Genomic DNA, 25,856 nt, shown 5'->3' with positions numbered 1-25,856 from the left:
GCCGTTTGTATTTCTGTTTGACTGTTTGTTCGGGGCAGGCGGCTACACTGGGGCTGTCCCGAGGCTGAAATTTGATGTATAGGGGTAGCTCGGACCGGGGAGTAATATAGACCTAGACTACCACATCCGGTTTCGGAGTTATGCTAATATTAAATAATACAGATATACACATATCTCATAAAATATTTAGAATTACCAGAGAAACTAGCATTCAACACGGAAAATATAATACTGAATTGCCTAAAATCAAAGTTGTAGTCATTACTTGCATAATTTATAATAATATACATTCGTTATGAATTTAACAATAAGGGGTATTTGTTAATGATTATGTATACACTAGGTGCACGTGCAGGAGTGGGCTTTCCTCACGCATTATGTCCTCAATGTACGTATTGATACATATATAATATATAAATAGCATATTAATAATAAGCAACATATATATTTTACAGCTTTTCAATTATTTTACAATAAAATCATATTCATGTACATTTTTGCATTCAAAATAGTATCATACGAATATCATTTTTCTGCATACGTAAACCCTGACTATTAACACGAATGGCCCTATTTATAGCCTTCCAGTTCCTTCCATAGGGGGGGGGGGGGCGAATGGTTAGCAAGTGCGCGCTGTATCATAAGGCCTGTCATTGAGTCAACTGGCGTGGTTTCGAATCCCCGGTTGTACGTGACAACGAGTATAGGGTCGCCTGACCAACCTCGTGGGTTTTTTCCGGGTCTTCCGGTTTTCTCCCACTGCTAAAGACCCCTACGTGCAAGGGAATTATTGAAATGTCTCGAGTGGAGTTAAACCCCATTTCTCTCTCTCCCCCCTTCCATAGGGAGTTGACATCTAACGTATGTCAAGGATATCCAGTTTGAGCAACAAAAATAAACGAGATTTCGAACTATTTCATTTTCGTAGACGAAAGTGGGCAAGTAGGCCGATGATTCTTAATGGTAATTCTCATTCTCGTTGGTAAATAACCTCTCCTACCTTGTGGGTTAAACCGTCCACCTGGTTGATGTCCGTTAGACCTTATGTATTAATATACCGTCGAATGGAGATCGTAGTTCGGAATTCCTACTAAAGAAAACGTGAGAGAGAGAGAAATTGGGTTTAACGTCCACTCGGCCCAACCTGGGTCATATCTGGACTAAAATACGGTTCAATTTTATTTCAATAATTTGCTTCCGCGAAGGGGTCTTTAGCTGTGGGAGGAAACCGGACAACCCAGAGAAAACCCACGAGGTTGGACATACGATCCTACTCCTCGTCACGTACAAGCGCGGAATCGAAACCACGCCACTTGACTCTGTGTCAGACCTTGTGCTCTAGCACGCGGTAAGTTAAACCATACGTCGATCAATGTGATCTATATTATTCCAAATAGTGGGTTATTGTAGGACTATGTACAATGGTCAACCATTCAATGTGATATACAAGTCTAAATAGGGGGTATGTATATATTGGTCAAGCCAATCAATGTGATATAAATTTAAATACTGCGGAAATATACATTGGCCATTCATTCACTATAAACAGTGTATTACAATAACAGTTAAATTATCCCAAAGCACTGATTTACAGATATAGTGTCAGTTTATGCATATTGTGTTTCGTTTTAATTTTTATACATAAAGATCTAATTAGTTTTAAAGTTGGCGGTCAGATAAAAAGAACATACTGACCAATAATCGTATTTGTCTGAGCTGAAATGTGGGAATTTGAAGTATCTGACAGGGTTTGTTGTTAGAGTATAACAAGCTAATATTACCACGGTCTCTTGCAGAACACGGTGGTCATAGAAGTAGTGCAACATCAGAACCAAATAAACGAAACGAAATTGTAATCTAATTGTAATTAGATAGTTAATAATATTTACAAATATGATCACACGAAGAGTGTCTTCTCTGTTCTATTGAAATACACCTACTGGAGTTTCATCCATAATTCAGATCCAAGTTGTATCTATAATTCTTGGCGGGTGTTGTATATGCTTACTCTTTCTAGAACATTTGATACCACATCTCATTAAAATTAGGATTTCAGAGCTAACAATATTCTCATTTTCTTTGTAATCAAGCGTTTTGATCACATGTCCGCAATCGGAAACTATATACCACCCATAAATAGTTCTTCACCAAAGGTTGTTAAATAATACGTCCAATAAACTATATTAAATGATATAAATATAAACGGGAAGAGAAATCGTGAAATATTATCCATCAGCTGGGCCCATTGTAAACCCGATATCCTCTTTATTGCTTTCTTCTCTTCTTCAGCAAATCTGACTCCACCCCCAATCATAACCATCGTCTGAAAGACAATATACATAAATCACGAAGCTTCAAATTTGTTATTAACATTCCTTGGTGCACGCGTTTTTATGATTTTGATTTCATGATTATGGGGTCAACCCATTTAACCCAGGCTATTTTGGGCAACAGAAATACACCTTTTGGCTGGTACTGGTGAGTGTGGCAATCAAGGAATCCTTATTCCTTTCCACTAAATACCACAGAGCTGATATGCCCAGGTGATAGTCTTCGGTTAATTCTGAAACTTTATCAGTTGATTTGCATGTTGTTGTAAAGGTCTATGCCACACATGAACCTTTTGGATTGTCCGTGATTTGATTGTGACAATTAGTTATGAGCTGACTGTTAAAGCCAACACTCAAGGTGAAGCTTAACACTTTGTACACGTGGTATTCGATTGTGCCGATGTAGTGACAGCATCACATTCAGTTGAGGTATGTCGTGTGGCTACAAAGCCTCGCGTACACCCAATCGAGAGAATTGTATTCCGGAACGTTCAATCGAGTAGCCACAATGACTATGAGTTAGTGTACTTAAATAACCTCAACGACTCAAGACAGCAAGCCCAAGTAGTCCGACAGCGATAGACATCGAAATACATGTAGACACGTTTATGTTCTAGAAACATTATTTATTATTGTCTGGCGATATTGGAATTTAATCAGTATACTCACTTCATTCATAAAGGGTCCATTTTCCAGCTTAGCTCCAATTTGTTCTGTTGTACTGTTCGCTTCGGTAGCTTCTTTATTTCGACTTAAAACATTTACAACAGCGAACTCAATCAAAGCACCGAAAACAAACAGCAAACAGGTCGACATCCAAATATCTATAGCCTTGGTGTACGATACACGAGGTAACGAGGCATTGACCCCTGAACTCTGTGTCGTCATCGTCAGAACCGTTAAAACACCCAATGAGATTCTTCCCGCCACTGACGTCACAGTTAACCAAAATGAGATCCAGGAAATGACGACGATAAGTATGCTAGGTATATACATCTGTATGATGTAATAGCCAATATTTCTCTCCAAATGGAACTTGGCTTCTAAACAACTGTGGTTACCTGGAAAGAATACGTGTTTATTAGTAAGATTTGTAATACGCAGAAGGTATATTTAACCATGCTAGCTGTGTGAACCGCTCACGTAATTGAAAAATGATATCAGATGATCAAAAAAGAGTAAGCGAGGTACCCTTTACTAACTTATAATTAAGATTTCTAAGTTAAGTAGTTGGGACATAAATGTTGAAGATACACACATGTACATATTGATGCACGAAATAACATATTTCAGTTCAACATGCTGAGTGGAGGTGGGGGATATCGGCCGCGCTTTAGATCTTAAGGTATGTCATAAGGTGTGGTTTCAATCCCAAGCTAGTACGTGACAAGCAGTGGGATCACCTGCTTAACCTCGTGGGTTTTCTCCGGGTACTCCGGGTCCACCGGTCCCACCCACTGCTAAAGATCCCTACGCGCTAGCAGATTATTTTCTTTACTAATTTCCTTCGACTAGAAGCTATATCCGATCACCAAGTCTCAAACTATAGTTAATGACAGATGGTGAATTAGAGGGACCTGGAGACCAAAATAACTTCCAGATTCACGATAGCGGATGACATACCTCTAGATATTTATAATAGAAAGCAATCGTGGTTTTAATCTCTTCAAACGCCTGTGTAATCTATCTTCCTGGTAAAGACAATCCAATCAGTGAATTAAGACAATTTGTATTCAATACGATAGGTGGATTTCACACGTTAAAATCTAATGAAAACAATGATCTTACCTAGTCGCGGATGGGATTTGGCACAAAGACCGCTTTCATTCCTAACCACTTCAAATTGTGGTAGAATAATATGATCATTGATAGCTACTGGTGTTTCATTCTTAGCCCATTCTAGTAATACTTTTTCTCTATCAAAACCAACTGAAATGCACAATCAGAAACAATATTTCCATGTGGTATGGATATATCGCTATTATACATAAGGCCTGTCAATTAATTCTTGTTGTGGACAGGCTTTCAAACGTAAAACTCGTATAATTCGTTCGCATGGCTTAATTGCGTAATAGTACCAGTAGTATATGTACGTCATAACATAAAATTGCCAACTCTCCCGTCGACAATAGCTGACAAGCACAAGTTAGAAGTCAACCCTGACTCTATACATTCGGAATTTCGAATGATACCTTTATATCCACAATCATAAATAATCAAGAATAAAAAAAACACAACGTTAATTGACCTGCGCTTGACGTCTCTCGTCCTTTCGAGAGCCGCATCTGATGTATAAAACCAATATGATGTCTAAAGAGATCTTTGCCCGCTCCGGTCTTCCAAAGGCACGAAACCGCCCCTACACTTGGATGAATCGCGAATCCCCACACGCAACGAGGTACCATTTTTACCAGATTCACCAGTTTTCATTTGTTCGGGAATGCTCGGTGATTTTTGATGGGTGCTAAAAGTATGGCCAAATATGCATTACCATACATTTCTAACAGGTTTCTTCAACCACCACACTTCAGACATACCTGCCAATTGGTGTACTTATCTTAATCAATTAGATATAATATAGCACTAAAATATAACATTTTAAGTTCTCATTAGTGCACTGTACGTACGACTAGCAATTTGCTAAACCGACATTGTAACAAGTTCTCTGTAGTGTCAAATTAGTAAGGTTTCACTGTCGTTAATTTAAGTAACATACTTACAGCTTTCTAACTGTAGGGCACATATTTGTTTATCAAATGGATATTTTCGTAGATTCATTGGACACGACATAGTTAATGATAACCTGGATAAAATAACAAAAAATTTCGTTAGGTCAAATGTCAAGATCAGTGGTCGCGTTGTACAAAAACAAAAACACGGACTCCTACCAAATATACTATTCAAAAAAAGTAGGGGATATTTGATTTTTAAGTGTTATTAAAGTCACCTAATGAAACGGACGAAGAAAGAAATGACAAAATGAAATGAAGTTCACATTCATCGATTTATTCCAAATGATCGTTAGACTAAGTAAGGCACAGACTGACCATTATAAGGGTAAAATGATACCCGGGGTCAAACAGCAAAGTTACCACAGCATCACAACCAAGTCAGTAACGGGTAAATCCTCCCCTGTTTGCCAAACAAGCATTGATCCGACGTGGCATACTCCTAATGAGACGTCTAAGGTCATTTTGGTCCAGATTGTCCCATTCCTGTTGCAACGCAGCAGCAAGTTCTTGGACATTGGCAGGACGTTGTTGACGTTGACGTAACCTCTGTCCAAGCATGTCCCAGACATGCTCGATGGAGGGGAGGTCGGGACTCAGTGCTGGCCAAGGTAATGTGGTGATGTTCTGTTGATGGAGGTAACCTGTAACGATCCTGGCCCTGTGACATCTTGCGTTGTCATCCTGGAAGATGAAACGGCGGCCATGACGTAGTGCGAACGGCACAACATGGACTGCCAAGATGTTGTCCCGGTAGTACTGGCCTGTAACACGCCCTGCAACAACATGTAAAGCCGTTCTTCCAGCAACAGTGATGCCTCCCCACACCATAACAGAACCACCCCCAAATCGATCATGTCTGATGACGTTAACGTCTTGGAAGCGCTCGTTTCGACGACGCCACACCCTCCTACGTCTGTCCAAAAAATCAACAGTGAACCTTGACTCATCTGAAAACATCACATTGCTCCAGCGTCGATTATCCCAGTGTTGACGATCCCTACACCAACGACGTCTTGCCTGAATGTGATGATCTCTCAAACAAGGGATCACGCGAGGACGTCGGGCGCGAAGGTGACCCCTATGCAGTCGATTCCGAATCGTCTGGCCACTCACTCTCACACCAGTGTCTGTTTGAAGACGAGCGCTGATCTGATTTGCTGTGATGACACGATTTCTCAAGGCCAAGGTACGGATAAATCGATCCTGGGCTTGAGTTGTCGACCTGAGCGTGGTCTGTCCTGTACAGATTGTGTATCACGGTATCTGGACCATAGCCTGCTTATGACAGACTGAGAAACATTCATCGTCCGCGCCACAACCGCCTGTGTTGTGCCGATCTGTAGCATGCCAAGGGCACGTAACCTTTCATTTTGGGTAAGCCGACGCATATCAAAATTTGTTTTCTGGTCACTAAAACAATTAAACTGATGTTTCCACCCTGGAATTCAATGCCACAATGACTGTAACATTCAAAGTCAGAGTCGTGCAAATCTTGGGTTGGACCCCCATGATGATCCCAAGCATCACCTGCATTCCATGCGGTAGCTATTGGTGCGTTTGGGCGTCACATGTAACTGGAAATGTTTCTTCTGTTAGGTTCTGTAGTGACTTTTTTCGTAGCCATTTGCATATTTTAGTATTATGCCCCCAAAATCAAATATCCCCTACTTTTTTTGAATAGTATATCTCAGCCATCAGAGACACACATGAATAATAATGCAAGGTACTGAAGACCCTGAAATTTTTGTAAGGATCGCAATATCTGTCAAATTATTTAGAAAATATGGAATCCTTGTGGGATATTTCCAAGATATCCGAGGCCCCATAAATAATACTTATGATATTAAATTCATCGGAACGAGTGTATGTAGGTTATTGAAGACCCCATGAAGTATTTGTTGTAGGGAACGCAATTTCTACCAAAATATTTAGAAACTAAGTAGAATACTGTATTATTATTATTATTATTATTATTCTAAAACACTATAACTGCATGGTTATATCTTACGTTCACGGCAATTATATCCAGTTTTGTTTTCGCAGCGGTCGAAAGTCATTAATAAAAGTTACCAAGGATGGCACGGTATCTTAAGTTCTCTTTTAACGGGGGCTTAAAGGACAATATTGGTATGTGATAAAACTGGTTAAACACGTTCCAAATATAATTTTAACACAAAGATCATTGCTACGATAGATGCGTAAAGAAATTTTGAAGAATAGAAAGTGACGAAAGCAAAAGGAAAACATGACTGAAGAAACGTGCGATAACAGATACACGGGCGAATTTCTATATACTTTTCGGGTTGAATATTGTTAAAACTGTTTTAATACCACAAAGAAAGTGAAATGGGTAGAATTTTCCTTTAATAAATTAATATACCTTGCATAGAATGACAATCGTCCATCAGCGTACAATCTGACTACTTTATTTGGTGTCATTATTTTATGGAATGCGGCAATCTTCTCATTGGGGAAATAAATGTCTGGTAGCCATATCTGTTCCATGTGTTTATTGTCTATTTCAAAATAATCAACCTCAAAACTATAAGACAAATCAGGCTGTATCCACGAGAGCTCCATCAGGACACTAACTGAATAATCCTAGAAAAATACCGTGTATAAAATACAATTTTATCATCCATCCAAATTTACAACAATATTACCATTCCATAAAAAAAGATACCAAACTGAATTGTCCGTGTATTATATTGGAAATACCAAGACCTTAATGTGGAAATGTTCTTTTGCAAGTACTACGGGCTGAGTTTATTGAGGATAAATTAACCCGTTTATTGGGCAAATCTTTGGAACCTCAAAACTATAAGACAAATCAGGCTGTATCCACGAGAGCTCCATCAGGACACTAACTGAATAATCCTAGAAAAATACCGTGTATAAAATACAATTTTATCATCCATCCAAATTTACAACAATATTACCATTCCATAAAAAAAGATACCAAACTGAATTGTCCGTGTATTATATTGGAAATACCAAGACCTTAATGTGGAAATGTTCTTTTGCAAGTACTACGGGCTGAGTTTATTGAGGATAAATTAACCCGTTTATTGGGCAAATCTTTGGAACCTTAAAATAATTGAAAATTAGTCTAACAACACAATGTAACATGAATGTAAATACATGTATATATGAAATGATTTGTATTAAATTTTTCACACATCTATTGTAATTTCTAATTAATTATGTTCGGTGAAATATGCGAGCAGACCAAATTGAACGACAGTCGTTTACGCCTGATTAGTCCATTCTACACATTTCTTTATTGTTATTTTGTCGTTTTTGAATCAGCCATTACTAATTATTACTTCCGCATTGTCTTGTAGGGTATGATTTTCTTTGTTCTATATAGATGGCATCCGAAACCATGGAATACACGACTCGTGTGCTCATTTTAACATATTCATTGTGTTTTAAATATTGGATATTAAGATCCCATATTTTCACTGTATAACAGCATCAATATTGATTGAAGTGGGCCAATATCAAATTCTAATTCGTGTTTTCAATTTGAACATATTGAGTTAAGGTTTAGAGCCCTTAAAAAATCTACCCGAAAGTAAAATCACACAACCAATAGGACACTAGGGCCAAAGAACGAATGAATAAAATATTTGCAGCAGTAAACAGTCTTTGCGTAAAACAAACATTCGCCACTATTTGGAAGTTACGATATAATCTTATTTTATGTGCGCTTTATCTTATGTTCTGCGTTCTGTAGCTTCTAACATGGCATGGTTTAATGAGCATGCAACTCCCAGGCCTATTAATTAACGGGCTTTCTTCTTCAATTATCCAGAATTTTGTCAATATTTTATGAAATCATTTAAATTTTAGATATATGTAAACTATATCTATAACATCTCTCCTTGTCGATCAACTTTTGCAATACTTTGGATGATATTGATAAAAAGTCTGTTGTTAGTTCTTATCGGTGACTAGTAGAACCCTGCAAATCCCGAACACTTTGAATATGTCCTTAATGTTCAATAAATCCATGGAAGCCATAACATATTTAGTAAAACCTCTTACCAAATTAGGCAGTGATGCAAAACCACAAACATGAATGATAAACGACTTACCATTGCTGCCTCACTAACAGAATCAAAACTGTCCACAAAAATCTGACATTGAACAACTGTAGGTAAATCTGAAAGAAATTGTTAGTGTAACCTTATAGACAGTTTTAGATTATATATTAATGTAGGGTTTAAAATACCTATAATCTATAAATAATCTATTATCTCATCATATTGTAGTAAATGGAAATGTTTTTCTCTTTCCATATACGGCAGAAACCAGATCTTCGGCGGAATGTTCAACAAATGAAATGAAGTAGCGTTTCATGACACGCCAGTACCAACTGGGCTATATTGCTCCAACGAATTTTCAATAAGCATGGACATCTCAGACGCATCAACTAATGAAGTGATCTGTATTGGCAAACCAGTGACAATACATTAACTGCGATGACCCTTCTGTACATACCACCACTGCTCAAAAGATGCAGTCCCCGTTGTCATAATATTAAGTGAGACATATAAACAAACCGAGCTATCCAAATGTAAGAAGGCCTATAAGTGAATCACCTGGGATCTTTAAATATATCTACAATTACCTACCACCAATTGAGTTACCGTTCTTTAACATAATAATTCAAATGCCTTTAAATGTTTTATTACAGATAATGGAATAAAAAAAAATGTCTTTGATTTTCTCATAAAGGGGTCATGTGCATTATAGGGGTTAAAAGATTCTGTGTATAGCACTCTGAATCATAATTACCATTATTTCACACAGGATGTTGCTCCTTAAACCTGCCAATTACTTGAATTAAGCGCTATGTAAGACATTATCAAAGTCGTTTCTTTTGGAAAAGAGAAATTAGTTTGAAGTTAAAACTCATGTGGCGTAACCTGGATATGGAATTAGCCAACAAATATCATTATCTAAGTCATGGCGTTCCGAAAAGAGAAACTAGGTCACGGTTTGAGTTTAAAGTTAAAGCCGATGTAGCCCATTATTGGTCGATCAAAAGGTCTCGCGGAAGTCTTCAACTAGTATAAGCTGGATATTGACTTTGAGAAAAACTATCAAATCACGAGGTCTGTAGGTAGTCGTCCAATTAACTGTATATAATAAATGTTTCTTACCGTTATCAAAGTTAGGAGGCACCCTGCTATCTTTACCTTCAAGTTTCCGCAATATACCCGTTAACATATCAGACCTAAAACGAAAGCAAATACTGATAAGAAGCGACTAATGTTTTTGCAAAAAATATTGACTTTTCACAGCCTACCAGATAGTTTCAGCTTCTTCTAAAACATCGCTCTAATAAATCAGCGCCCAAATATCTTCCGCCTTTCTAGAATATCTCAGCTTAAAGTTGACAAAGTGCTATCTATAGTGACGGATATCATGCATGTGGTAGAAACTGCTTAAATATCAGACATTTAGACATGCATGGGGTGAGGAAGTTGAAGCGTCGTTAAATGAACGTATTAACTCTAAACATACGTTATTTCCCATGAACTTTAAAATACCTATATTTTTATTTGTATTCCATGGGGTTGATTCCAGATGACTAATTGTATTCATATAGAGGCTATATTTAGGCCTTGTGTTTTGTACTCCCAAGTTCACAACACAGTTAAAACCATGTGCTATCCTTACAGCCAGAAACGATTTTAAGTATCAGAATAACATTGAAACGTATAGAGTACTATATATACCCCTTGAGAGGTTCAAATGGATCGTTAATTCTCGCATGCCACGTATATTTTCTTTCATTTATTTATTCAAAATATAAACAGATTTCATTAAATATACTGGCAATTTATGGGGCATTAAGTCTCTGCACATGTCAAACACCCCATGGATCTTATACGTCATTTATTTATTGGTCACAATACCAAATATAAACACATTTCATAAATAATATTTAATTAACACTAAACGCCCTGAGAAGGTCAAATGGAACATAAAATTTCGGCGCATGTCAAACACCCCGTGTATCTTCATTTATTTATTGGCCGCTCATAAAATAAACACATTTCATAAAATAATATTGACAATTCAACATTAAGTTTCGGCGCGTGTCAAAGATCTCATGTATCATCTACGTCATTTAGCTATTGGTCGCTATTCCAAATATAAATACATTTCGTGAACTAATATTGTCAATTTATACTATATATATAAACGCCTTGCGGTGGTCAAGTGGCGCGTGTCAAACTTCCTATATATCATCTATTTCGTCTAGTTAATGGTTGCTATTCAAACGAGAGAGAGAGAGAGAGGGGTCTTTAGCAGAGAATCGAAACCTAGAGAACAGATTAATTAGCTAATAAGAAAGTCGATTCCACACACAAAAACACAAAAGTCATGCAATGATAAGACGTGGGAAACACATTGCGAGATTTTTACGCTCGAGTTTCTTCTTCTTGGAAATATCTTTAAATATATTTGTCAGTACCTACCTAACAACAATTATATAAATATAATTCAGTATCTTCCTATCCACAACTATATATAAATATTTCCAGGATCTGCCTATCCACAAATAGGCTATGTATATGTTACAGTCAATGTCTACAATCAGGCAATGTGTACAATGCCTTTGTAACCCTAACCCTAACCCGGCAATGTACACATTGACTGGTATATTTCAGGCATTGTACACATTGCCTGATTGTAGACATTGACTGTCACATATATAATTCAGCATCTACCTATCCACATATAGGCTATATACATAATTCAGAATCTACCTATCCACAAAATATATAACTAATTAAGCATGCATCTACCTATCCACAAACTATATAAATAATTAAGCATCTACATATCCACAAACTATGTAAATAATTAAGCATTTACCTATCCAAAAACTATATAAATAATTAAGCCTCTATACCTATCCCCAAAATATATAATTCATTTACCTATCCACAAACTATATAAATAATTTTTGTAAGAATTTACCTATCCACAAACTATATGTATGAATAATTAAGCATCTACCTATCCACAAACTATATAAATAATTTTTGCAAGCATTTACCTATCCACAAACTATATAAATACTTAAGCATCTACCTATCAACATACTATATACATAATTCTTACAAGCATTTACCTATCCACAAACTATATAAATTATTAAGCATTTACCTATCCACAAACTATATAAATACTTAAGCATCTACCTATCAACACACTATATAAATAATTCTTATAAGCATTTACCTATCCACAAACTATATAAATTATTAAGCATTTACCGAACCACAAACTATATAAATAGAAATTATACACCCCTTGAGAGGAACTGCCAGTCTATGGTATGTAAAAAAAGCTAACATTCTCTCATTTGTGTAAATGATCAGCTTGCTCACTAAGCAGGATTTCCCGGGCTCGTCCCCATTGTTGGTCGACAAATTTCCTTGTGATTTTCTTGTGTGGTTAATATATTCTATTTGTGTATATTATGTGATGGCGTGTGTCTTTGTTTCTACGAAACTAATTAGTATATACCCAATTGACATATCGATGATATAATAATACGCCACAGGGCTTGTTGCCATGATGACTAATTTACACTGTATGAATTATGGTTTTACACAGACCCTTTGAAGCGAAATAAATCAAATTGTTAATAATCCTCAAGCGAAAATAAGGTCCTGAAATTCATAAAAATATGTTACAGAACTCAGTAAGCGAAACTACATCCACAAATGACCAAAAATGTAAAAGCATAATGAAGGTTTTGGCCTGCATTCGGTTGTAAACATAATAATGAAAATTAGTAAATATCACTATGGCTACCAGTCTGATTGAAACGCAGATCTTATTTTGTTTCGTTTATTATAATTCAAAATTTCGTTTTACTTGCCTTTACTACACTTGAACCTGGAGGAGTTGTTATATTACCGGCGTTTTGGTTGAAGTGAGGGATTAGCCAATGAAACGGTCTGTTACGGCGAGTTCTTGACGTGCCATGTACGGAACTGTATGTAAACCAATAGAAACGTTAACGCTGATTGATTAATCTATATCTGACGTTATAGGGTCAAAAGCCGTCCGTATTATCTCCGAAAGTATAAACGAAATATAGATCTGCATTTTAATCGGATTGTATGGCTACATGTGTATTGAAACGGAAGAGATTTTGCTAATTGCCAAGCGTTCGGTTTGTTTCTTATGCCTTTAGGATTACTAGTGTACATCCTGGAACGCTTTCCTTCTAGTCGCCCGATGTCGTGTCCTTAACAGCTGTGAATCCGGTTGAAATACCAGAACGGTTCTTCCAAGTTCACGATCTATGTTAGGATTTGTCTGTTTGACCCTATTTAATCCATATCTTATAATTAGTGCATGAAATATTGAGAACTATAAGATTATCGCTTCATCGAAGAATAAAGTTCAGAAAAAAGTATGTAGGTCTTTGAGAGATAACAGTAAAGGTTTTTATAGAACATGTAGACATACCAATGATTCTTCGAATGATAACCTCAAATATTTCTAACTAAACAGATTGACAACCCTGATAGGTGTACAAATATGTTATTAATAAATATTAAATTAATTAAATAGTCTTCATTATCTCGGTTGGTGCAGAAAAGTAGGACGTTGACCCCCTTTTCATTCATTCATTCAGTCATATAAATAATTTTGTATTTTGTTTTTGATACAAGTGTTTAGGTGGACCATTGACATTGCATTGCATGGAAAATTATCACTAGTCATATAAATCCTCAATGCATCAGAATACCAATGACAATTTTACATATTTAAAGCTTTAAAATGTACTTTACAAAGGTGTCTAGACAATTAAAACAAAAAATGTGGGTCTCTATGTTCGTTCGGATGTCCACTGGCGATTTAAGAGAAAACAAGATGGATTAATGAATTTGAATAATTTTGTATCAATATGCCTTTTGGTAAGATGTTAAATTTGTCAAAAACATGTACAGCTCTAAATCACTTTGGAGTGTCCATTTTACTTAGAGCATACACTATTAAAACTATTTTGGTTATATTACCCTAAAATTACAGGCATCAAAAGTTGGCCCTAAATCATAGGTAATTACACCATTAGTTATTTAACATTTTACTGTAGAAAGACAAATATGTTAATTTAAATTTCTTGAAAAAATACATCACAATGTTGATTAACATTTCTTGTAAAAATACACCACAATGTTAATTTACATTTCTTGTAAAAATACACCACAATGTTAATTTACACTTTGGTTAAAAGTACTAAATATTGGTAATTTTATATGCAGGATTCGGGCAACTTTTGCTGACATTTAGGAACCAGTAGCCCCAAAATTTCGTATTAACATTACTTCAATATATTGAATATTAAATATCCTGTTTGGTAGACGAGGGCGTGGTTTCGGGCTTTCAGGTGTAATCTTGCGGTACTATCTATTTGCAGGCATTATAACCCTGCTTTAGAGACAGTCCGGTCCATCTAACACTGGTCCATCTATACATGACAAGTAATGTACCAAAATTTACAAAATGTGATTGTCCATATTATGGTTAACAAGCCAACAGTGAGGCTGATGTCCCCCGCCGAAATTGCAAAATAAATAGATGACACATATTAATTAATCGCACATTTATTTTTTTCACTAAGTTTCATCACTCTCTATCAGATAGAATCAAGATTATCTTGTCCCAAACCATCGACAAATGAAATCGATTAGCTCTGCTTAGCTTCAGCTCGGAAGGTTAATTATTGAACTCAGTCAAGACATTCACCTAATGAACATCTACATATACATCAAGTTTAAACATTCACCTAATAGACACCTATGCCAAGTTTGAACATTCTACCTCAATTAGAAGGAGAGTTATTGTGTTCCAAAGTTTCTACCAATCAAATTGCTTATCACTCTGCTTACCCTCAGCAAAAAATGTTCATTATCGAACTTAGTTAAGGTATTCATATAATAAATCTATACACCAAGTTTCATCAATCTCACTTAATTAGAACTAAAGTTATCGTGTCCCAAAGCATCAACCAATCAAATTGCTTATCTCTGCTTACCCTAAGCGGAAAATGCTCATCTTCGAACTCCATCAAGGCATTGACCTAATCAACACATACACCAAGTTTGAACATTCTAGCTCAATTAGGAAGAGAGTTATCGTGCCCCAAAGTATCAACCAATCAAATTGCTTATCTCTGCTTACCCTAAGCGGAAAATGCTCATCTTCGAACTCCATCAAGGCATTGACCTAATAAAAACATACACCAAGTTTGAACATTCTAGCTCAATTAAAAGTTATCGTGTCCCAAAGCATCAACCAATCAAATTGCTTATCTCTGCTTACCCTAAGCGGAAAATGCTCATCTTCGAACTCCATCAAGGCATTGACCTAATCAACACATACACCAAGTTTGAACATTCTAGCCCAATTAGGAAGAGAGTTATCGTGTCCCAAAGCATCAACCAATCAAATTGCTTATCTCTGCTTACCCTAAGCGGAAAATGCTCATCTTCGAACTCCATCAAGGCATTGACCTAATAAACACATACACCAAGTTTGAACATTCTAGCCCAATTAGGAAGAGAGTTATCGTGTCCCAAAGCATCAACCAATCAAATTGCTTATCTCTGCTTACCCTAAGCGGAAAATGCTCATCTTCGAACTCCATCAAGGCATTGACCTAATAAACACATACACCAAGTTTGAACATTCTAGCTCAATTAGGAAGAGAGTTATTGTGTCCCAAAAAGTGTGACGGACAGACAGACGGACGGACAGACAGACGGACAGACAGACGGACGAACCCATTTTAATAGTCCCCTGCTTTCTTCGAAAGGCGGGGGACACAGACGGACGAACCCATTTTAATAGTCCCCTGCTTTCTTCGAAAGGCGGGGGACAACAAATTGAAATAAACACTATAAGACGATAATTATTAGGAATCTTTCGTTGCTATGGAATAATAATATAAAATAAGAGATAATAAATTTACCGATTATGATAACTACCAATAAGTAAATTTAGAAACTAATGTCAATAAACGTAAATCTGTAAAATGACATGTTGCCTATGTTATTTTCCGTTCAATATTGAAATATTACATATGTAAGCATGTATTTTACCGGATTTTGAATGTGCATTTGCTTTCATCAACGCTTGGTGTAAAAACGACTGAAACTTTCAAATATACATCATTTTGGTAAATATTCCTAACATTATAAGGTAAAAACAAATACTTTAACTGCTGTAATTTTACTTATATTTCTTACCTAAAAGTAAATTATACAATAATGTGTATAAACGTAAAATATGTAGAGTTACATGCTTGCTTCGTTTTTGTTTTTTTTTGGTGGGGGGGGGGGGGGGGGTCAATTTTATTACATAATATGTAAGAGTGTATTTTTTACCGGATTTTAAATATGTCTATGATTTCATCGCCGTTAAATGTCAAAAAGACACGAAACTCGGTAAAATACATCAGACTTAGTAAAAGTTGTATATTTTGTAAAATATACCGACAATTGAGATACAAAAACTACTTGTACTACTGGAATTTTACATAAATTTCTAACAGTGTACCTGATGGTTGTCGTAATGTCATTTGCTATTTGATTGTGTACTTACTTTTAATTGGTTGTGTGTTGAGAAATGTTAACAAAAATATTTTAATTTTTGATTTCATTAGCATTGAATAGAATATTTCTGTGATATCAACTTTTTACGACAACCAATTTGGGCTCCGGTACATCTTACTATAGTTGGAATACACTGTAAATTACTGTATTTTGACGTTACCTTTGTAAAATGAATTATTTCAGGGTAAAATCACTTGTATAATAATATGGGGTTTTTATGACTATTTGTACTATGACTCCTATTTTGGTGTACTAAAGCACACATATGTAAAATAACATACAACTATGTAAATACTTTACCACATTCTTATGGTAAATTAACATTTATTCCTAACAGTGTACTGGACCGATTTAGCTAAAGTAAATTTTAAAAATGTATTAGAAAGATATTACAACCTGATTAAACCGAAATAACGAATGAAATCGACGTTATTATGTTTCTCTATAACATATCAACTTGTTATACCTTCTTATACCTATGTATAAGTTGTTCAAATATACCTCCTACACGTGACGTCACATCACACGGCGTCAATCATTGGCTCGATGACGCGTGCATTATTTACATAAGCCGTCGTACCGTAAACTGGTCCGGGTAAAATGGTGCCTTTACTCATCTTATAACCACCCATTTACACTAAATAGGAGATATATCTTCTTTTTTTTTTATCCAAATACACTTCAGTCCCCTTTATTTATTTTTTAATACTTCAAAAAAAATGTTATAGAATTTAATTTGAGGAAGAAAATAAGTTAATATTGTTAGTTAAGCCGCACCGATGTCATTTCAGCGACGTTTGAAATAGGCGGTAGAATATAACTTTTAAATGAAGACCGTTTCCCTGATCTAACAATTAAAATTTAAAAAAACCAAAAAAACTAAAAAGTTATTTAATCCGAATGGTGCTTGAAAAAGATCAGAGAATAGTATACTTCTTGAAGGTCGTGTTGTATGTGTATCAACCAGTGCTTTTGTTTTCATATAAATTGTGTTGTTTTTTTACAAAATGTTTTTTTTTTGGGGGGGGGGGGGCATTTCACGAAGGTTCCACAAGTTTAACGTTTTGGTTTTTATGCAGAAAATTTTCACGGTACTGAGGTGGCTATTTTATCAAGAACTAAAAAACTTTGGTTTGTTATTATATATAGATGAATCAGCTCTCTAATAGAAGAACTGGTTTCCATTGTATAGAAACAACGACGTCACCAACGTTTAATGAATTTTATTTTGCCATGAAAGCGATAATACCGATGTCTGTAAGAACCCAAATAGAGAAAGTATCATTGTATATAGTCTTTTTTTCTAAAATTAATTATACAATAAATATTTATGTATTATAAAAGTACAATATATAATATTGGAATTTGAAAACAAGTCGGGGCTCATAAATTCATCTTATATATTCAACAGTCCTTATACTGGAGTTCCTGCAGTAAAATCCATTCGTCCAACATACAGGTAAATGTGTTTACTTTAAAAACCTTAAGAGGTCTTGCTTTTAGATGTTAGTTTATGAAACCTGGTTAAATTACTTTAGCTTTTGACTCCGATCTATACATTAAAGGGTTGTCTAGACTACTTGAGAGAAGCATTCAAAGATAAAACAGACGAATGTTTACACAATAATGGGCCGAAGAAAATGAAGACGGGAATACGCCATACAGTTTGCTACGAGGGAAGTTTTGTCCGGATAGCAGCGCTACGGCCCAATCTTATATCGAATTCCAACTGCCAAGGGATCTTTTACGTGCACGCCAATGTGTACACGGGACCTCGGCATATGGAATTTGATAGAAGAGTAGGTCATAGCACACTGCATGGCGTATACCCGTTTTCATTAGCCCAGTTTGAACACAACAGCCGGACGTTACATTTCATTTCATTTCGTGTATACCATTGGCAACACGTTAAACATCTCCTGACAGTTGGAATCCGAAACAAGGCTAGGTCGTGTAGCACCGCTGCCAGGAACAAATTCACTCATATCGCAGATACATAGGATGTTAAACCACATTTCATTTTATTCCAATTGTTTTCTTATCTTTCGCCAATTCCATCGAACGTTTAACAGATTGCCAACTTCAATGGTAGTCTTCATTTTTTCTCTGAGAATTGAAAAGCTAAATATAGTTATTAAAAAATGGTGGACAGATTCTAATATCTAGTCATGCATTTTATGTTTTATTCATACTATTGAAGAGACGTGGAGGCGCATGAAAAGAATCAATAACTCTTTGATGTCAACAATCCTAGAAACGATGATTAAACACTAATTTGTACCAGTGTGGTGGTTTGATTCGCTTCCTTTGGGCAAGGAGTGAATGTAATGGAATACGTCTCGTTAACTTAGCAAGTCGGTCATTTCGAGACTAACTTCACCGAATTCAACTATTTTTACAAAGGTGGGCATTCGACAGTCGCCAGGGTTCATCCTCTTATAAAATCGGTTAATAGATAGACGTCATCCTCCCATGACCTCAATGCTTCATATCACATTTGAAAAAAAAATCAGTTAAAACTGTAGACTTCATGATAAAGTCTTCAGGTTTTCAGCAAGTTTCTATCGCGTAAACAAGGTTTTTCAGCAAGTCCCCATCGCGTAAACAGTGTTTTCAGCAAGTCTCTATCGCGTTAACAAGGTTTTCAGCAATTCCGTTATATTAAGACTAACATGCGGAGATGAAAGTAACCCGGCCTGTTCTTACGTGTACACGTGTAGACCTTGGCTTTTTGTTCGATTCGATCGACTAGGCAAGTTATACTGATCAACCGGGATTCAAAGCAGGAACATTCCGCTCGCCAACCGTGACCCCAGGCGCCCGAATGAAACTGTGTTGTTGACACATTATCTGTTTCGTTTCCCTCTTTTGCACTTGTTTCATTGCAGCAGAGAATCGATTTATTTCATGCACTCGATAACCACAACTTATACAAACTTTAATTTGGTGTTGTATAGTATTACATTTTTATTAGGCCTCGTATACGTAATTTTAGGTCTAATGATGTGTATTTATTGATAAACCCATGATTTTACTTGCAAATAATATCAACATTAACGCTACTGATCGTCATTTGGAATCGATTGTAAAATACAATATTGCGAAAGTTGAAAACGGCGAATTGACAGAATTATTCATCGGCATCCTCTGTGGACGATATAAACACCCCGGCGCCACCTATATGTCTTGGGTAAACTATTTTAATGGGTCTCATTTTAATCTGATCGTCATTTGGAATCGATTGTAAAAAACAATATTGCGAAAATTGAAAACGGCGAATTGACAGAATTATTCATCGGCATACTCTGTGGACGAAATAAACACCCCAGCGCCACCTATATGTCTTGGGTAAACTATTTTAATGGGCCCCATTTTAATCTGAATGAATCCAAACCGGAAGATTGTTTATACGTGCTATTTTGGTTTATCTGTGCTATTTCGGGTTTATCTGTACTATATTGGTTATAATTTCTTAATTAAATGGTAGATTAACAATTTAAGTACATTTCAGCTGTGGAATATATTTTTTTTGCCCGAAAAATACAAAAGGCGATCAATGGCTTTAAGACTGCTTATTTTACAACTTGAAAAAGTATGGGGGTGAACCTTGACTCTAGTTTAGAGCAATGAGAGAAATCGACGAAGCATCCTTAACTGTTCTTTTCTGACTAAACATTCAACGAATCGGTTATTGTTTGAATGGTGGCCAACATTTGACATAACTTGACTAATATAATATGATGGACGGCCATGATTGATAACCATGGTGCCCAAGAGAACATTCTATTTAATCTTATTATTGATTAAGCCCTAGTTACAGACTCCTAACTTGGAACAAAAATGATCGTCTTTACAAATTGATAGGAATTTACAGCAGCGCGTTGAAAACATCACAACTTTTTATGTATTTTGGTTTCCGATTCTCGAGAAATTCAAGTCGTTATTTTGTATTTTATGGGTTACATAGATTTGTTATCCCTAGACTTGATCCTTCTGATTTGATTTTCATACTGCTATGTCAAGACTCATTCATATACAAATCAAATGTTTTTATTTGTCAAGCCTTCAAGTTGCCGATAAATAGACGGGATGTCAATCTGACTTCAATGGCGATTTCATCAATAGAAGAATTGCGACGCGTCTGTGATAAATTGTAAGACATTTCGAAGTCTGTTCGTTTAAATGGATTAAAACCCCTAAGTACATCGAAATTTAGTAGGTACTAGAATATTCTGGTCCTACTAATCGCCTACAAGAGGGTTGTGTAGATGATGATGTGTCTGCTGATAGGCGAGCCGTTTTCTACTACAGCGTAGTGATCGTATCACACCAAATTAAGTGAGAGAGAGAAATGGGGTTTAACGTCCACTCGACACAAACTAGGTCATTTCGGGACTAACATATGGTTTAATTTTATTTCAATAATTCGCTTGCGCATAGTGGTTTTTAGCAGTGGGAGGAAACCGGAGGACCCGGATTAAACCCACGAGGTTGGACAGGCGACCCTACTCATTGTCACGTACAATCGGGGATTCGAAACCACGCCAGTCGACTCAATGACAGACTTTATGATACAGTGCGCGCACGCTAACCATTCAGCCATATAATCCCCCTCCAAATTAAGTGACCGAGCTGATAAACACTATGGCGGATAGTATTAAACCAGTAACAAGACATGTTTTAATCAAAAACAGTATTCTTGTATGAATGCCTATCAGTAAGTGACCGCAAAATAAACAGAATATTATTATGAATGATATTCCTGAGAACGAGCGGTTTTCATGCAAGATACGCCCACATCTCGCATAAGATGGACAGAAAATAAGTTAAAAAAGCGATTTTTCGTACAATCAGGGAACTTAATCCAGGGAGTTATAATCCGATATGCGCGAATATCAAAAGGAATCGAAATCTCTGGGAAATAAACACACATTCTGAGTTTTGTCAAAATCAGATAAAAATTCTGACCTTGATATAACATACTTTTACACAATTTGCGTACAAGGAGCGGCAATTTTGTCGGTTCGTTTCGGTCTGATTTTCACGAAATTCAAACCCAATCATCATCAGGGTGTAACGGTGATGTATTTGAACATTTTTTTTAAAACTTAAATCGGACAAAAATTGTGATTTTTTCGTACAATCAGGGGTCATAATCCAGACGGTTAAGATCTGATATGCGCGAATATCAAAAGGAACCGAGATCATTGGGTTATAAACATACAGTTTCGTGTAAATCAGATAACAATTGTGACCTTTAGAGGGTCCACAAGCTAAAAACGTGATTTTTCGTACAACCAGGCGCAATAATCCACGAAGTTTCGATTCGATACATGCCAATATTGAAAGGAGCCGACTTCTTTTGGCGATAAACCTATATTTCTCAAGTTTCATCAAAATCGGATAATAATTGTGACCTGTAGAGTGCCAACAAACAAATTGTGGACGGACGTCTGAATGGACGGGCAGGGTCGACGACAATATACGTCCACATGAAAATATCGGCGTATCAAATATAAATGACATATGAACATCTGGTTTTACGAAGCTCCAATTCAACTTCAAAAGATTTGGTTTAATTCTAATGTTTTTGGCATTCCTAAATAACGTGACATATTCGCCATCTTGCGCCGGTGTTCACCGCGGCTGCCAAAGCGTACGGCGATAGCCCTACTTTTGTCGACTTTGAACTTCCGGTTAAATCAAGTGACCTTGCCGTAGCGACTGTCGAACTGTGGTCAGCCGGTATGCACAGGTATAGACTAATTAAGCAGGACCGATGTGTGGCATATCTATAACATATCTTTACATGTCGGGCACGTTTTGCAGTACATTTGGTGGTATGAATAGTTTTGGGTACAAAGGCGAATATATCCCGATTTATGCGTGCACCCGTTAATGTCTATATCTATTTGGAAGTTTATAAACGTAGGACAGTGTCCACCAGCAGTTCTAATATATATTACCTCGACAGTCGCCGCAGTCCTTTCTAGGATACCCGATACAACCTCTCGTAACAAATATTTATTGTACTTCTGTATCAAACAAGAAAAAGTGATATGTCAAATTAAGCATTTTTGTAAATGTATTTATTATTTCATTGTATCGGTGGCTTACATGGTGAATTTAATGTCGGGTTTCCCCTTGTAAGTGAAGCGGGACGGAAATGCCTGATATGGAAGAACGTTTAGTCGTTGGCATCATGCGTTAAAGAGACCTCTTAACAGCTGGAAATCGAAAAATCAGTAGATCAGGTCAGGACATTTGTTAATGTGGCGGGCGCTAGGTGGAAAGTTGAATGGTGAGCATCTGTACAGGTGACCAGGCGTGATTTGGTGCATTCTGACTTTTCTCATGTATCAAAATTCACCTTTATTGTAAGCTCCGATCCGCCCTATAACCAGACCAGAAATTGTAATAAGACTAGATGAAACACGCTATAAATAATGTAGTATGATATATTCTATTGTACTAGAAACCATTTGTAACTTGGCCCACCAGATTTGGATGATTTGGGTGGACTGATGTTTCAAATTATTGGACTGATGCGCATGGTTCACCCATGGTGAGAAATTATTATTATTTGTTACCCCCTCCCCCCTTAACCCTGCCCCCCCCCACCCCAAAAAAAATAATAAAAAATAGAGATCCGATATATGATCCGTAACATCCTTTTCATTGAGATGCTTTCAACTACACCTGAACCACTGGAAATTAACTAATATCTAAAATGAATTCGATTCGAAAATAAAATGATCAATTTTATTGAATTATTGATCTTGATTTTGTTTTGTGGGTTTATAATCTGTCTTCTATAAATCTGTGTATAGATAAAGTCAGTGTTGAGCTATAACCGAGTCTGTTTTCTACGCTGTCGCCACAGTAAGACAATTAAAGGGCAATATTGGTGCCAGTCATTATCACATATGTGATAGAACTGGTTAAACACGTTCCAAATATTATTTTATCACAGTGATCATTGCTACGATAGATGCGTAATCAATGTTTCAACATCCGCCTTGACGAACGCAAAAGGAAAACACGAGTTATCCCTCTAATAACTGACTGAAGTGACGGGTGATAACAGATACATGGGCGAATTTCTGCTCACTAATAATTCCTTCCAAGACCAAAAGTTGTTGTGTGAGACAGTGAAAGGATATCTGAAATTCATAAAAAAAAATGACTGTCACTAGATAAGAGAACATGAAAGAAAAATAGAAAAAGTCCGTGCATTACCATGTTTTTATAAGTATAGAATGAATAAACAAACGTGAATATACGGACTGTTTCTATTTTTCTCGTATTCTCTTAACTAATGACATTCAATTACTTTTTTGAATTGCCAGATATACTCTTACAGTCTCATATAACAACTTTTGTTCTTCGAAAGAATTATTAGTGAGCAGAAATTCGCCCAAGTATCTGTTATCACTCGTCACTTCAGTCAGTTATATAGAGGGGTAACTCGTGATTTCTGAAAGAAATGAATTGAAATGGGGTTTAATATCCTACTGTTCTGCTCCTATGCTGGGCTAATGAAGACGGGCATACGCCATACAGTGTGCTATGAGGGAAATTTTGCCCGGGCAGCGGCACTATCGCCTAATCTTATATCGAATTCCAGGTGCCAAGGGATCTTTTACGTGCATTTCAATGTATACACGGGACCTCGGTTTTTCGTGTCACCCGAAGGACTAGACAGCTGTCCTTGCCAGGCCCTCCGTCAAATTTATTAATTAGACATTAATTAACTTATTAAGGCCATAATCAACTCAAGATTTCATCGCTATATTTACTGGATTGGGATAGGATTTGCTGCTCAACTTGCATTAATGATTTAATCATGAAATAGATAATCGAGACTATGTTTTTTTTTCTTTCCGACTTCAGTAATGATGATCGAGGCTAGGCCGAAAATTCAATTGCTAAATTCTCAGTTCAGAGTAGATCAATTTGACTGAAATTTTCAGCAAATTCTCTTTACATTATCTAGATTAATATTATTATAGTAAGAACTGCAAGATCTTTACCTGATCTCCCATAATGTATCTTTAAAAAGTGTTTGTTTGTTTAAGCAAACACAATTCTTCACTGAATACATAAAACGTGCACTGGTTGATTGGCTACAAAATGATCTTTATACTGACCGGAATAACTCTTTTAAATAAAAGCCTAATGTGCACAATTCATCCAATGGACATGGATGAATGGATAGATGACAATGTTGCCGGGGATACATACATACAAATTTAACTTTTCTATACTGGTCTCAAACCAAAAAAGTTGAGAGTTTTTAATTTTAAGTAAACATCCAATGTACACAATAATATCAATGAATACTGATAGATAAATGGCCAGTGGCTTAATAAAACGTATGCTAGATAAATTTGCTACAAAATGAAGTTTTATATACTCACCGTTTCTTTGAATAAGTTTTAACAACACCCGGGTTACTGGATAGACAGGGGCTAATGGTTAGAATGATTAACCAGCCTATAGATAATGAAAACCCTTGTATTAAAGTCATCATGGCAGGTTCGGGGTTTTGTTGAGTATTATTTCACAAAACCATTCCAAGAATAACTTCAGAATTCATAAATGACCAAAGTATAAAATATAAGATCCACCTTTAAAAGTCCCCAAATACTAACATCAATTATCGTTATGGCGTAATTGTGTTTCGGTCACAATAGTTCGACATTATATTTATTTTAGAAATCGAGCTGCACAATAAACAAAGCTAGAATCGGTTTATTTGTATTAAGCCATCGGAGACCAACTAAAACGACATATAGATTGATTTAAATGGATGAATGTACATGTTATTTAACACTAAATGCAGGCGAATTTACGTAGACAATCTCTAGTTAATTTAATCAAGAATCGTATTTGGCAAAATCACAAAACCCGCGAATTTTTTAGCTAGATAATCCCTTCACACAATCAACCAAAAAGTTAACGATCAAAAGAGTCTTAATGTTGTCAAAATATCAATTCATTTCCAGGAATCTTTCAAAATCACGTTACAACATCAGCTGAGTTAATCCAACATAAAAATATCCAGCCATAAATACGAGCTTTGTACATGTGATTTATGTTGGTGGAGTTGATCAGTGTACATCCCTAGCTAA

The 25,856-nt window shown here is 36.2% G+C and overlaps 1 protein-coding gene across 1 annotated transcript; it reads right to left on the bottom strand.

Annotated features, from left to right (window-relative positions):
• Positions 1 to 25,856, bottom strand: LOC126829281 (glycine receptor subunit alpha-3). Its single transcript, XM_050559063.2, has 8 exons — positions 25,143 to 25,856; positions 10,234 to 10,307; positions 9,163 to 9,230; positions 7,443 to 7,663; positions 5,051 to 5,133; positions 4,119 to 4,259; positions 3,000 to 3,391; positions 1 to 2,323 (listed from the first exon to the last, which is right to left on the bottom strand). Exons 1-8 carry the CDS (start codon positions 25,253 to 25,255, stop codon positions 2,120 to 2,122), a joined length of 1,296 nt encoding a protein of 431 aa, XP_050415020.1. The 5' UTR covers positions 25,256 to 25,856; the 3' UTR covers positions 1 to 2,119.

The sequence above is a fragment of the Patella vulgata genome, chromosome 8 (assembly GCF_932274485.2).
Source record: "Patella vulgata chromosome 8, xgPatVulg1.2, whole genome shotgun sequence".
Lineage (NCBI taxonomy): Eukaryota > Metazoa > Mollusca > Gastropoda > Patellidae > Patella > Patella vulgata.
The sequence above is the reverse complement of the archived record's forward strand: the minus strand, read 5'-3'. Positions and strand labels throughout refer to the sequence as shown.

Bases quoted from the DNA above. Each gene is read 5' to 3' on its own strand.
- LOC126829281 (XM_050559063.2), bottom strand. From the start codon at position 25,255: ATGATGACTTTAATACAAGGGTTTTCATTATCTATAGGCTGGTTAATC. The intron at 9,231-10,233 runs GTAAGAAACATT...AATTTCTTTCAG, and splicing joins GCCTCCTAACTTTGATAACG to ATTTACCTACAGTTGTTCAA. The intron at 7,664-9,162 runs GTAAGTCGTTTA...GTATTTTTCTAG, and splicing joins CTGTTAGTGAGGCAGCAATG to GATTATTCAGTTAGTGTCCT.